General features: G+C 36.8%; 1 protein-coding gene across 1 annotated transcript in view; it reads left to right on the top strand.

Annotated features, from left to right (window-relative positions):
* Positions 1 to 15599, top strand: part of LOC139706414 (ERC protein 2-like) — a gene marked incomplete at its 5' end in the record, with an annotated part of 375567 nt that overhangs the window by 55833 nt on the left and 304135 nt on the right. Inside the window, one exon of the mRNA XM_071614423.1 lies at positions 1886 to 2053. Coding sequence (XP_071470524.1) covers positions 1886 to 2053 — 168 coding nt within the window. The remainder of the gene's footprint in view (positions 1 to 1885; positions 2054 to 15599) is intronic.

Genomic DNA, 15599 nt, shown 5'->3' with positions numbered 1-15599 from the left:
TAGATTCATCCTCTTTTCTGGGCCAGAACTGGAAAAACTACTCATTTACCTCCATGTCAATTTTGACCTTTAGAAATAAAGCATTGGAACCCCTTGCTTGGAAAGGGTAAACAAAGGAGTTTCTATTCCAGTAATTTTTATCTTTAATATCATCCTTCTTTGCTGGTATAGTCTACCAAAGACTGATTCCTGCCTTCAACATCACAAAATTTTAGGCATCAAGACCCGTCTCTTCTAACCTTTTTGTGTTACAGACGAACAAGCTGTGGCTGAAGGCTAAAAGCTGTGGCTGGAGGCTAAGTTGAGGAGAGTTGTTCATCCTGATTCTCACAGCTACATAGAAGCAAACTGGGGACCCAAAGCCTTGGGTGTTCTTTTCCCATTGTTCAAGTTGTTGTTTGACTCTGTGTCCTCTTAGTGTTTTTACATATCTATTTATTTTGGCTTATTATAGTATTCTTGCAATCTTTAAAGATTTTTCCTTTCCATCTAAATTTTACTTGACTATAACATAAAGAAGCAAAATATTCAACAAAAATTGTTATGAGATGCAGCAACCCTCGACTTCCCATCTTCCTATTTCTTCTTCCTCCAAACAATCCCCATTAATTATTTTTGCCTGGTTATTTTGACACCTCAACTTCATGGTTATTTATGTTGCTACCATTATTGATTTTTTTTGTATGGAAGGTGAGAATCAAACCTTTCATCACCCCAATACCCCATTGCCCATATAAACCCTGTTATTCCCTTCTTTCTCTCATAAGGGTTATATGATAATTTGGTTGCAGGCTTGTTTTGTTGTTATTATTTTGGTTTCTCTGGGTTCAATCCTTGGTACCCCCCTAAAAAATACAATTAAAAAGCACATGTCTTGGGAGTAGCATATTAGATATGATTATTCAGTTGACAATAGTGTCCTCTGAAGTCTCAATCTGTTATTGACAATAATTAATGAGAATAATCTTCACATAAAGTGTCATAGTTGGTTTTTAAAACTAGAACAATGGGTATTTGTAAACATAGAGATAAATACAATCTTGTAGACTAATATAGTAGAATTTAGAAAGACTATAGGGGATTAACTTTCAAATGGTCTTTTAATGGCCTTCATATTCTTTTTATTGTCTCATTTTTTTCTATCACCCCAGTGATTTTTTTTTCTATAATCTAGAATTTGAGTATATAAACAAAACTTTCTTTGCACATAGGGTTCAGAAGATCTTAAATATAAAAATAAAATTTATGTTTTATCTTTATATTAGTGAAAAACAGGAATTGTAATTTTCTAATTTTTGAGCTCAGGTAGAAATAGGATTTTTTTAAGTATTTGGAAAACAGTTTTTCATATAACTAAAGGATGGGTGTTTAATTTCTAGACCATTTCTTCCTCTGGCAACACTAATTTCCTCTTGGCAATATGTATTTCTCTAATTTAGGAATGTTTCTCTATGTGTCAATCTTGTTCTTCCAGATGCTCATGATGTTCTCTCCATGTATCTGGGGGATGCTGCAAATTGTGAGGAGTGCATTGCCCTCACTGGGCTCTCAGACATGGAGTATTATTGTGCTTTATTTCCCAGCCTAAGTGAATACATTGTTTCCTGAAAACAGGGAAGCAAACTTGGAAGCATACTACTATTTTATAAAGTCTTATTTCATAGAAACCTTATATTTAAAAAAAATTCCATTTAGATATGCACATAATAGGACTTTAAGGTAGATTACTGGCTGTTAAAATATATGGCATCAAGGTGGCTGTGAGCAATGGGTTGATCACCCTGTATTCAAGAAGCTCATGCTACAACCCACCCCTGCAAGGGCATTCCTGATGGTGATCGATACCCTCTTGGTAAAAACAAAACCTTCTTTTTCCTGATTTTAGGTAGATGCACTGAGATTACGACTGGAAGAAAAAGAATCTTTTCTCAATAAAAAAACAAAACAATTGCAGGACCTCACAGAAGAGAAGGGAACACTGGCTGGAGAGATTCGTGACATGAAAGATATGTTAGAAGTGAAGGAAAGAAAAATTAATGTTCTTCAGAAAAAGGTGAGTAGCTTTCATGTTGAGAGTTGGTATCATGCATGTTTTGTCATGTAGAGAGATTTTGAGCAGATGGAAAATAAATTTTCTTTAAAATTTTAGATTAGGAAGTATAAACTTTTTAGTTATTGACATTTTACTTGTGGTTGTATCATATCATTTTTAGCTTGGCCTAATTAAATTTTTACTTTATCACTTAAAAACTGAATAGAGTTTTTTTTTTTTCATTTGTCAGCTTAAACATGGAGGTAATTTTATAAATTTTGGTATAAATATAAAATAGTAGAACCAGGGTGCTGCTAGGTAAGTGATAAAACTTCTGCTTAGCATGTGTGAGGCCATGTATTCCACACTCACCAGTGAATAAAAAATATTAAGTCAAAAAGTGAGCTTATTTTTCATTTTTCCTTCTTGAGAGTTGATCAGTGTAGTTTATGGGTCTTTAATGCATTTTAGATTCATTTTATAGTTACATAATCTTTGGTTGGTTATATCCTGATGTCTTAGTGCATTCCTGCTGCTATAACAAAATAGCTGAGACTAGGCAATTTATAAAAAACAGAAATATATTTTCTCACAGTTCTGAAGAAAATTCCAAGATCAAGGTAGAAGTAGGTTCAGTGTCCAATGAGAGTGTTCTCTTTGCTTCCATCATATTGCCTTGTTGCTGCATCCTCTAGAGGACATATATGCCATTCCCTCATGTGATGGGATGGTTCCCTCTAGCCCATTTAGAAGGTTGCTAATCCCATTTATGTGGTCTCTGGTCTCATAACTTAAGTACTTTCTGTAGATTCCACCTCTTAATATTTTCACATTGGTGATTAAGTAACATTCAGACCATGGCAATTGCCAAATCCATGTAGATTATTTGGAGAGAAGAGTAATGTTTATACGCTATACTTATTTGAATCAACAGAGAGAATGTATAAGAAGTCCCAACCACAGTAACCCAACAAGAAGATGCTCAGCCTCATTAGGGCCCTTGTTTTCTTTCTTCTTTCAGTGGTTCCTTTTCTCCATTATAGGAGCCCTTGATTTTGTGACAGCACTGTGATTTTCTTTGTTTTAAAACATTTTTAGTTGTAGATGGACACAGTACCTTTAATTAATTAATTAATTTTTATGTGGTGCTGAGGATTGGACCCGGAGCCTCCTGTGTGCTAGGCAAGCACTCTGCCACTGAGCTACAACCCGAGACCAGCATTGTGAATTTCTTTTAGATAATTCCCATTTAATGATGTGTACAGTTTAGGGAGAACCATAGAGTGCCTTGCCTTCCTCTAGAAAAGGGGTCAGCAAGAAAAGAAACCAATTTCTGCTCTTTTATGAAAGACAAAAGGGGTTAGAAAGATATAAAGCACTCAGATTAGCATGCAATCATTATGCAAACTGAGTGGAAATCAATGGTGGGCCAAGGATACCACCCTAGTCAGGCATGTTGCTGGACACCATGCTGTAGCTACACTTGCCACCATCCTCTTGGTGTCACTTGCCATCATCATCTCTCACTCAGATCATATTAAAAGTATCCTAGCTGTTTTTCCTTCATTTATCCTTGTATTTCTTATAGTCTATTCTCAACATAGAAACTTACTCTCTGGTCAAAACTCTCCATTCACAACCAGCTACAAAATTTGTGGGGTCCAGTACAAATGAACATTTTGTTGTTGTTTTGTGATGCTGGGATCAAACCCAGGGCCTCACACATGCTAGGCAAGCACTCTGTCACTGTTCTATCCTCTCAGCTCAGTACAAATGTGGAGGGTTTTGTTCAAAAATTTAGAATTTCAAGATAGCAATAGCAGAACATAAAACCATGTGTGGGACCCAGGACTGCTGTACAAGTCACAGGTCCATGAAGCTGTACCACTCCCAGGGGCTTCCATTTTCACTCAGAGGTAATAGTGGAAGTCTTTATAAGGGCCCATGATGTCTTATATGATTGAGCTTCTGACTTCCTGTTTTGCTGGTCTCCCCTTTACTCATGTCATGTTGGCCTCCACTGCCTTTGCACTCTTCTGAGGGAGACATCAGGCATGCTCTCTTATGCTTTACTGTATTTCCCCATGGGGACACTAACCCTGGACTTGCCCTGCCTTGTATGGTAGCTATAAGCCTAAAGCTCCTGAATTGGGATGTGCTGTAATTGTGAAAAACCTACCAGATTTTGAAGACTTATTGTGAAAAGTATATTGTGAGACCTCTCATTAATAATCTTTATATTATATGTTTAAATACAAATATTTTGGACATAGTAGGTGAGCTAAAATATAATTTTAAAATTTATATCACTTTTCTTTTTTTTGTTTTTTAATGGTCTACAAGAAAATTTTATATTACCTATGTGGTTCCCATTATGTTTCTATTGGACAGAACTGCTCTAAGTATTCACATGACTCATGCCTTTTCTCCTTTTGGGCCTCTGCTCAAATGGTACTTTGTTATAGACCTTTGCCCTTTGTTAAAGACATATAGTAGCATTATCACATTCTACATGTTGTTCCCTTGTGAAATTTTATTTTTCCTGCCAATTTGACTCAAGGACTGAGCCATGCAATGATGACCATGACAGTTGGTACTTATCTGTTTCTGTGGAGAGGTTGGGATGAGATTATCAATGAATTCTTAATATCCAGACCCCTACTTGTCCACACTTCTGCTTTTCCATAAGTGAGTTCTCTGGGCTTTTCAAATAAAGAGAGACATCAGATCTCCTCTCAGTGCATTCCTGTTCTATTATGGTGAACCAGAACCTTTAAATGGTGTAATTATGTGCAGAATAATATGGCTTTTATTTTATAGAATAATTAAAGTTAGATAAAAATCAAATCATTGAGATTTCACCAAGGAGTTAAAAGTTGAGATCCTGCATTTGTTTGGAACTCTCAAGATGTTGGTGATTTGGTGGGTTGTATTATGAGTTCATTTCTGTTGAAATCTTCATGGACAAGGACCTCATTATTGGATTCCCATCTCACAGTACCCATTTGGTTGATAATAGATAACTGAAAGAGACCTGGGCAGAGATAAGTAAAGACCCTTGAATCAAAGGGTTTTTGTTGGGTGGGGTTAATAGAGAAATGTTACATTGGCATACATTAGAGCATGTTCTAATGATTGAAGAGAAGACTTTTCATTTAAAATCTCTAGCAATGAGTGACGACAAGAGCTGAAGACCTGCTGGAGTTCTTATGTTGCATGCCAAGCACTATTTACTTACTCTTAACTACAACCTGATGAGACAGGTGCAATTATAAATCCAAGGAACTGAGAAATATTTAGGCTTATGATAAGCTTGCTCAAGGTCACATAGTCTAGATATAAGAATTTGTTTTATCTTTGAGTAAATAGAATAAATTGGTTAATGCAAATTAAGTGAATGAACCTCATTTTCTTTTGATCTCAATTATTATGTTGATGACACCAGGTATGAGACTGAGTTGAAGAAGAATGTCCCAATTGCTCATTTGCAAAGAGTTGAAACTAAATGTTCTTTCCCTTGAGGAATAACTGACAAAAGATTTTTCAGTAAAATTGTGAGGTGGCACCTTCAGTGCATAAGTGACAAATGATCACTTTTGCTAATATGAATATTTTGAAAAGAAAAATTAAACTTTTTTCCATTCCTAGACTCAAAGGTTTGGGAACCAATTTGGATGCTCTGTAATTAAATTGGTGTCTCTTATAGCTCCTTTTGGCAACATAATTATGATCTTGTTTGTTTGAATCATGTAAAAAATGTTTCATGTATACTTGGAGGGTTTGCTTCCAGTTTTTGAACTAAGTGTTTACTGACAGGAGGGTATTAAACCACTGACAACATGGTAAATGGACAAGATTGCTGTTAGACCCACAGTGTGAAAGGGAAATTATCTCCCAATAAATGATGTCCATAATTCAGAAGCTGGTTTAAACTGTGGAAATAATAGAGAAGCCAGTGGGCCACTGAAACATTGGGGTTGGAGACCCTTTGGACCACATTTAGCACAATTGTCTGTTTTAGAGAAGGCCTGGATCTGAACAGTACAATCTTTGGATTACTATTTTGGCATGGAAGAATAATAAACCCATGTCAATGTCAGAGGTGCAACATTACTTCGTGGGCATCCTGCACTGTTTTGATGCCAGTAGAACTGGGTAAGCTCCTTTCCTATCCATATTTAAAGTGGCAGAGCTAGGCTTGCACCTCATATATGTAAGTTTTGCTTTCAGAGCCTTGGGTCTCCAATGTCTTGTGTGTTCTGTAAGTTCTGTAGACACATATGGGTATGAAGATTTAAACATTTTTGTCACTTAAGGAATGGACTGAAACTGAAGAGAGAACCCCACGTGGCAGGACAACTCTGGTCAATCTTTAGTAAGGAGACAAAAATTATCCAAAATGGGCTTTTGGCCCTAATTTCATATTCTTAACTCCATAATGCAAAATATGGAGTTATTTTAGTAGGGATAAAAATATACATGTATGAAAAATGTTTAGTGAACTGTCCCCTGCGGCTGTGATACCAGTCTGAAGAGCGTAATTTTCATGCTAGAGCCACAGAATTCTGTTCCCACACCTGAATTCAAACTGTAACTGATGAAGTGCTACTTGACTATTGAGTTTTTGTAGGAAATGTCATAAAACCTTGATGACATTGTACATTTGGAAAGTGTATAATGCCTAGCATTTTAGGACATGGTAGTATTTTTTGAACCAGATCAAATTCAGACTGTTATGCAGCTCGTAGATTCTTACAGCATAAACTTGCTACCCAGGAATTTTAAAAAGCCATTAAAATTGGACAAAAATTCTATCTCCATTTCCATTCTAGGTCTCAGACCCACGGACAGTGTGAATTTATAGAGTAGAGTTACTTTATTTATTGGGGGTAGGAAAACAGATGTTGATCTCTCTGGAAGCCAAATTCACTGGCTGCCTACTGAACTTGTGGATTGCCCTCTAAGTTGAAAAAGGGAGGGAGGTTGAGTGAAGTTGGCTCCTCCAAGTGGTGTATATGGACTTCCTCGCTTCAGCAGCGTTTTTATACCTATTTGGAACTGTGGTGGTGAAATTTCTGAATGACAGTAAGCTCAGAGGTAAGGATGCTATGGGTTATTAGGATACTGATTTTCTTCTGGGCTTATTTTTCAAAAAAGTAATACTTGAGAAGGTGGCCAAGAACATAAGAGATTTTTCACATTAAATGTAAAACTGAAGTAAGGCATAGAAGACTTTTTAACTCCTTTGAGCTCTTTCTCAGTGTTTAAATATCTAGTTGAACTTTATACTTGTTATTGGCAAATCTCCTAAGTTTTTGAACATATGCAAAATCATATTCCTTCTGCATTTACTGAGTGCTTCCTAAGTGTCAGTCAATTACTACTCCAGGTTTTGTAGGTTCAAAGAGAAATAAGACATTTTCCAGTCCTCAAGAAGCTGACAATCTGGTTGGGGAGACAGACATGCATAATCCTAAATATAAGTGCAATGGAGAGCAACATATGGCAGGTTACCAGAAGCAAATCACTTGACAGATGCATACAGCAGAAGCCACTTCTGGCTACTTTTAAGTAAATGGGAATTTTTAAGAATATCCAGAGCCCCAATATCTGGTCTATAGAACCAGACTTAGGATGATCAAGAACAAGGACAGCTCTAGGGAACAAATACCACCGTGATCTCATATCCCAGAGTGTCTGGTCAGGTGCTGCCTCTGCTGATGGCTGCCCTGACATCATTCAGTCAGTACTCAAAGTCCTGGGACAGAGCTTCACGTTTTACACAAGTGCCTCTCATTGGCAGAATTTAACCAGACCCTTCATCCAAAGGAATCTGGGAAACGTGACTCTAAGCTTTATTCTTGTTCTGCTCAGAGTTGTGAATCACTTACTTTGTGTAGTCTTTGTTGTTTTGCAGTCTGGGAGAGGTCTTACACTCTTAAAGAAGTACTTACTGGTTATGTTTGGAAGTATGCTTCCTTTGGTGAATGTTGGCTTCCCTAACAGGGCTTAGGTTCCCATGAGTTCCTGAACCTTGATAATCAAGATACCTCCAGCTCCTTGCTAAATTCTTGGAATAAGCTGGTCCTCAATAAAGAAAACAAAACAAAACAACAACAACAACAAAAAAAACTAGCCAAATCACAATGAGAACTTGGGAGAAAATGCTTTGAGATCTACTTCTGGCCCACGAATATTGTTAACTCTGAGGAGAGTCATTTGCCCCAGGGAAATGTCAGACCCACTCACTGTTCCCAGTACGGTATGTTCTGTGTAGGCTGCAAGATGGAACCATCCCATGAATAATAAAACTCAGAGGAGGAAATGACTGTTGTTCTGCCCACACCTAACACCTCCAGCCTTGGTTCTATTAGTGTGGAAGGTAAAAAGAGATAAAGACTTGGGGCAGAGAGCTCAACCACTCTTCCTTTATTTTACATTTACAGAGAATATTCTTATTCTACAAAGAGAACTCCTTTTTTTTTCTAGTTCTCACTTCTAACTTACTGTATTGTTAGAAATGGGAATAAAATTATTGATTATGCGTGGTCAATTATTACAGTGGAAATGATAATTTTTATAATAAAAAGATTATCTATTATTGATTGAAACTTTACTTTATACTGCCCTTCTAGACACTGCACTAGAGGTTTTGCATCCTTATGTTATGAGTTCAGATTATGAATTCTTAAAGTAATGATCATTAGATACTATCATAACCCCCATTTTAAAAAATGAGAGATTACAGTACAAAAAGGTAATATTTTCTAGAGTTGCATGGCAGGAAAGCAATGGAGCTACTCTGAAGCACTAAACCAATGTCATAGTATATGATCCTGCCTTCCAAAATGGGAGAAGTGGAATCATTTACTTTTAGGGATTAACCAAGATACAATTTAAGCAATTTATCAGAGATTGATATATGAAGATACCTAGTTTTAATACCAAACCAGCAGAGATGCAACCATCAAATAATAGGAAAACCAGTTAATAATAGGTTTAAAATAGGAAACCAACTAAATTAATAAAATATAACACCATATCTGGACATAAAAATGTATACAATAGCTATATGTAGAAAGAAGAAAAATTGTGGTGGCCTTCAATTCTATTTGTTCTTTTCTTCTCCCATGATTTTTCACATACCATTCTAAGCCAGTGGGTTGCTTTGTTGTTTCATTTTAAAAGCATCATGCCTTTCTTTTGCCTCTGATGGTAGTTTCACTTTCCTTTAATTGTTGGTTTTTAGAAGACTAAAACTCCAAAAAATGATTTGAGAGAGACATCTAAGCAGCTTTCCTGGACCAGTTGCAGATGAACTCATAAGTTTAGAGACTCTTGGCTGAGTCCTGAGAGGAGGCAGCCAGAGAAGGCACTCCAGTTTGCAGTGAGTTGTTCACATAAGGTCTTACCACCTTGGTGCAGGCAAACTCACTCTGCACTTGAAGCCAGGAACTAGGGTGGCCTCTCTGGGGATGGATCTGCAACCAGAGTGCTTGTGGGTCTAAGGCAGTGAGTCTCAACCTGGCTGTTTTACAACCCTCTTCCCTACCCTATGGGAAGATTTACATGTTTACTTGCCATAGCTTGGGATTGCTACAAGCTTCTGGTGGATAGAGTCCAATTCAGAAATGCTGCTAAACATCCTACTGTGCCAATGATAGTTCCCCTCCTTGCAACAATTATGAATAAAAGCCCTGGTCCATAGGAAACTTTTCCTTCTTGGGTTTGGATTACTTATCTTGATGCTCTAGGCCCCCTATCTGGTGATAGTGTTTCTTAAATGGTTTTTACTTAGAATAACAGACATTTATCTCTCTTCTGAGTATTACCTCTGTTGATAAACTTGAGATTTTTTTCTACACTTTTTCTGTGGCATCATCTTATACAGCTTCAGAGATGGCTAATGTGTATGTGTGTGCACATCCATGTGAGTATAGATGATGAGTGGATCATTATTGTTATTTTCTGCTTTATAATTTTCACATATAATGGTACATACATACATACATGAACTATTAAAATTATTATAATTATTAAAACCAATAGGGTCATATTGCTCATGATATCAGCTAATTTGGAGGGTATTGTATAGGAAATATATAATATGAAGAAAGCTTCTGATTTAGACAGAAGAGAGATGGATCACCTACTTTAAATTTCTGTGGCTAAATACTGGTGTTATGGTTTGGATATGAGGTACCCTCCAAATGTTCATGTGTTAATGCAGGAATATTCAAGGGCAAAATGATTAGATCATGAAACATGTAACCTAATGAGCAGCTTAATAGTTTGAATAGATTAACTGGGTGGTTTAACTATAGGCAGACAGGGTGTGGCTGAAGGAGGTAGGTTACTTGGTGTGTGCTCTTAGAGATTATATATTTTGTTCTTGTCTCCTCCCATTCTCTCTCTACTTCCCAGCTACCATGAGCTGAGTAGTTTTCCTCTGCCCATTCACTATAATATTCTGCCTCATCTCTGGTGATGTAGTTCACCATACATGGACTGAGACCTCTGAAGCTCTGAACCACAGATAAACTTTTCCTCTTCTAAGTTGTTTTTGTTGAGTACTTTGGTTATAGCAATGCAAAGCTAAGTAGAGTAGCTCAGTTGGTATTCCAGTCATTTGGAAAATAGTGACCTTTAAGACCAATTTGTTCTTTCTGATAAAAAAAATGAACTTTATTTTATCAGCCTCTGGGCTGAAAATCTCATTTATGTTTGAATGAAGTATTTTTCATATATTTTTGGAATAAAGTATAATTTTTTTCAATGTAGACTGTATGTAGATTTAATTAATATGCTGCTTAAATTCTTGCAACTTAAAAGAATCTTAGTTAATATCTGATTTTCCAAATATAAGGGATAAAAAAATGAACAACATATTACATAATAAGTTCTCTCATGAATTCTGTATTTGTAGGATAGAGTATGTCACTAGACCTAAGAATAAACGTCCATACTTTTACATCATTTAATATGTCATGTCTTCAACATAGCATGCAAGTGTTGTCAAGCGGTCTAGTGTTAAGTAAACACCACAGAAAGAATGATCACTAAGATGCATGGCTATTACTCATGGCTGAATGGTTTTCCCCACTGCTGGTGATGGTTTAGGGCAAAAACAACTGGGTGACTTTAACTGATTGGTCCTGCTGGTCAGAAATCCATGCCCAAATAATGTGAAGATATTTCAGGAGGATGTTTGGGTGTATTTTGTGTCTCTTGAGTAGAGTCTGTGGCTTCCTTGGTGACCCACACTTCTTTGTGAAATAATGTATACACAAGCCTCCTCCTTTGTGTGTTATATTTTGCTTTTCTTCTAAGAACTTTAAAGTTACCTTTCTCCTAGAGATGACATGATAAAATGCCATTTTGTTGTCTAAGGAATCAAAGCCAGAAAAATTTACCTTCTGATAGAGTGATTGATCATCTCCAGGCACTGTCTTCAATTAGGTGTGTCTTTCTCCTCTTGGGCTCTATTGAACACAACCCAATATTTTTTGACTTTAAAAGACATGCAACTTTGAGTATGCTAATAATGATTGGACAACCCTGAAGACGGTAAACCTGGAACAGATTTGATGGACTATCATAGTTCAGCCTCTTCATTTTCCCATTTAATGATGCAGGGGTTTTAGAGTTAAAGTAACTTGTATAGGGTCACAGAGCTGAGTAGTGATAGATCCTGGGCTTTACTTTTCTTTTTTCTATCCACATCCCTATGACATTTGAGACTTTGGTCACTATCGACCTATGCTGGCCATCTTGCCATCCTTCCATGCATCACCCAACCATTCAACAATACACATTATACATATCCAGTGTCTATAATGAGCTGGATACTATGCAGGCGCTGGGGATCCATACACTATTGAGGAAGGTATAATTTCTGCCTACTGGAAATTCACGTGGATGGAGAAAGCAACCAAATAGGACATTATAGTACAGGATATGATATATGCTGTGCTGGCCAGGTACAGAGTACAAATAGGAGGGACTCCTCGCCTCACAAGGGAAATGGGATGAACAAGGACTTCCTGGAAAAGTTGATGACTAAATTGAGAGCTGAGGGAGTAGGAGTCATTGTCCAGTCAAAGCAGCAAAATCAGTATTTCCAAATCTTTGGCAGAAAGAGGCAGCACAGTGCATTTGGTGGAATTAGAAGTAATTTAATATAGCTGGACCACACTTCTTGCCACATTTAGTAAGCAAATTTCACAATGAAGCATTTTCTATTCTTTATGTCTTCCAGCCATCAAATATATTATATTAATTAAAGTTTGAGAGACATTTTGACTTCCATACTGTAAAATGTTATCTTCTAGTCCCTTGTGACTTACAAGTGGCAATAGCGATTATCTGTTTTATTTCAAAATGCAATTTAGGGCCAAATCATGCTGAGAACTGATTCTCATTCAATGAGAGAGCTGATCCCAAGGTAGGGAAGCAAATTTTCTTTTAAATAAATATTTGCTTCTAGGTTAAGACTTTATTTTCTGTACTCAGTTTCACCGTAATGGATTTTTTAAAGGTTTGTTTATAATCACCTGCAAAATCCCTTGAAGATTTAAAATAAAATGCCTAAAATACCCTGACTATGGTTGCTATTCTATTGGGCACAGGCTTATTGACACATTTTTCCATTTTAGCTGCCAGCTATTGCCTACAGTTTTGTGATATGAAATAAGAGGCAGCTGAGCCTTTATATGTTTCTGTCTGGAGATGATTCTGTTACTCCTCTCACATACTTCTCAGGTCATTTGAAGAATAAAAGATTTAATCAACCTTATTTATGTGTGGAGGATAATTTTCTGTCTCTTTTTTACTTACCCTGTATTTGGCAGTGGATCCACTCTGAAAAGTGTATACATATAGATATTAGTATTTATCATCTTATGGCATAAGGGAAGTCCTTAATTCAAAGCTTTTAAGATACATGCCTTAGGGCTGGAGTTGTAAGTTGAGGAGAGCTTGTCTAGCATGTATGAGGAAATGGGTTCGATCCTCAGCACTATATGTAAATAAACAAATAAATAAATAAAATGCATATCTATGTTTCCCTTGAAAACAAAAGTAATGCAAGGGTAATATGTTCTTGATAACTATAATTCCACAATTATTGTAGATAACTGGCATCTTCCTATTGTTCTGATAGTACACTCTTATTGCCAGTGTTTTCTTACTTCAGACTTAGTGATTTTACAACTTTTGCAAACAGAAAGATGTAATTACTTTAAAAAGACTATCTTCACAGAAGCTGAATTCTAAATCAATGTTACAGAATATATGGCAGCAATAGCCATGTATAATCAGTCTTTGGCTAATATTATTATAGTTTATAATATTATTACAGTTTATTAAACTTCTAACAAAGGTGCTGTGGTAGTTAGAAGTCTAAGTTGAACCTTAAGATTTCTTACCTGCCTGGTATGCATGCCTTGAATAATATCCAGGACTGTGGATATAATGAATTTTGTACCAGTGATTATGTTATATTATATTATAACATGTGGCAGAATTGACTTTAAGAAAGGGGGATTATCTGTGTGGATTTGAACTAATCACATGAGCCCTTTAAGTCTAGTTCCAATGGTCAGAGATGGGGAAGGCAGAGATTTGAAATATGAAGAAAGTCAATGCATGAAAAGTTCTCTGCTGTCAAAATGAAGATTGAGAGGCTCATGGCAAGGAGTGCAGGCAACCCTAGGGCTGAAGATGCTTTCTAGATGATCACTAGCATAGAAGCAAGCCCCATAATCCTAAAACCACAAGAAACCACACTTTGCCAACAGTAAGAACAAGCTTGAAAGTGATTTTTTTTCCCTAGAGCCTCCAGACAAATACTCATAATGCCTGAACATTGATCTCCCCTTCTACTGTCTTGAACCAAAACCCCAGCTATAGCATCTTGGACCTCTGATCTACACAACTGTGATTTGATAAAAAAAAAAAAAGTGTTGTTTTAAGCCACTAAATTGGTGGCATTTTGTTAACATCAGTAGAAAACTGATATAAGGGTTTATTAACTGTTTAATAGTTACCAAATGTTGAGAGCCACAGCCGAAGGGGCCCCAGCAAACTTTCAGACTGCCAGCTGATGATTGGCTCACAGCGGGCCCCAGCAACTTCTAGCTGATTGGCTCCTCTGCCTTGATGCTCATTGGGCTGTTTCCCTGCCCTTTCAGACCACGGAGCTGCTCATTGGGGGACTTTTTTGGCTCCGCCCACGTGACCCAGCCAATCGTCCTCAAGAGCAGGAGGAGTGGGGGAGGTGGAGAGGCTTGTGGGAAGCCGGTGGTGGCAGTTGGGCTCTGAGGGTTTTTCCTGAGGAGCTGTTTTGTTTGGCATGTGTGGTTCTAAAAATAAAGTTCCTTTCTTTTGACAAGTGGCTCCTGAATTGTGCCCAGCCAGATTGCGGCAACCAAACCTGTCTCAGAAATTCTGAGGCAAGTAAACAGGTGTGGAGTACACAGGATACTAACAAGTTATTGATAAACACAGTTTCCAATGCCTTGACTATTCCATTTAGAGATCCTGGATTTTTTTTATTATTTAAGACAAACTTGTATAAAATTTGTAGGTTCACAGAAAAATTGAAGGGAAGGTACAGAAATTTTCCATATACCTCAGCCACCACACACGTACAACCTTCTCCACTGTCAACATCCCTCATTAGAGCAGTACATTTGTTACAATTGATGAACCTACATACACACATCATTATTACCATGTCCCTAGTTTACATTAAGTTCACTTTGGGTATTGTATATTCTATGGATTTGGGCAAATTTCAGTTGACACATAGCCATTGCAACACTATCATGCAAAGTTGTTCTGTCCTGAAAATCCTCTAAACTCTGCCTGTTCGTCCTATCCTCTTCCTAACCCCCATTAATATCTTTGCTCTTTCCATGGTTTGGCCTTTTCCATAATATCAAGTAGGTCAAATTATTACAAGTATATTATTTTCAGATTAGCTCCTTTCATATATCAATGTACTTTTAAATTTTGTCTAAGTCTCCTTTTTGGATGGCTCATTCCTTCTTTTTACACTGAATAATATTCCATTATCTGGATGTGTCACGGTTTATTTTGATTACTTCCAAGTTAGATAATTTCAAGTTAAGCCATTAGAAACATGCATATGTAGAGTTTTATATGGACTTTGCTTTTCAACTCCCTTGTGTGAATATGACTGTAATGCTGGATCATATGGTATGAGGATGAGTAGTTTTGTAAAAATTGTCAAACCTTCTTCCAAAGTGCTTGTATAATTTTGCATTCCTGCCAGCAGCAAATGGAAACTCTTGCTCTTACACATCCTCACCAGCATTTGGTGTTGTCAGTATTCTCAATTTTGGCTATTTTAATCAGTATGTAGTCATTGTCTTAACCTACATTTCCCAGTTTACATATGATGTGTAGCATCTTGCCACATGCTTATTTGCTCTCTATCTCTTTTTGCTTAGAAGTCTGTCAAGGCCTTTGGCATTTTTTTTTTTTCAGATTTTGTTTTCTTAGTGTTGAGTTTTAAGTGCTTTTTATATATTTGGGATAATAT

The sequence above is a fragment of the Marmota flaviventris genome, chromosome 1 (genome assembly GCF_047511675.1).
Source record: "Marmota flaviventris isolate mMarFla1 chromosome 1, mMarFla1.hap1, whole genome shotgun sequence".
NCBI classification, from domain to species: Eukaryota; Metazoa; Chordata; class Mammalia; order Rodentia; family Sciuridae; genus Marmota; species Marmota flaviventris.
Note: the sequence above shows the minus strand (reverse complement) of the source record. Positions and strands in the feature narration are given on the sequence as shown.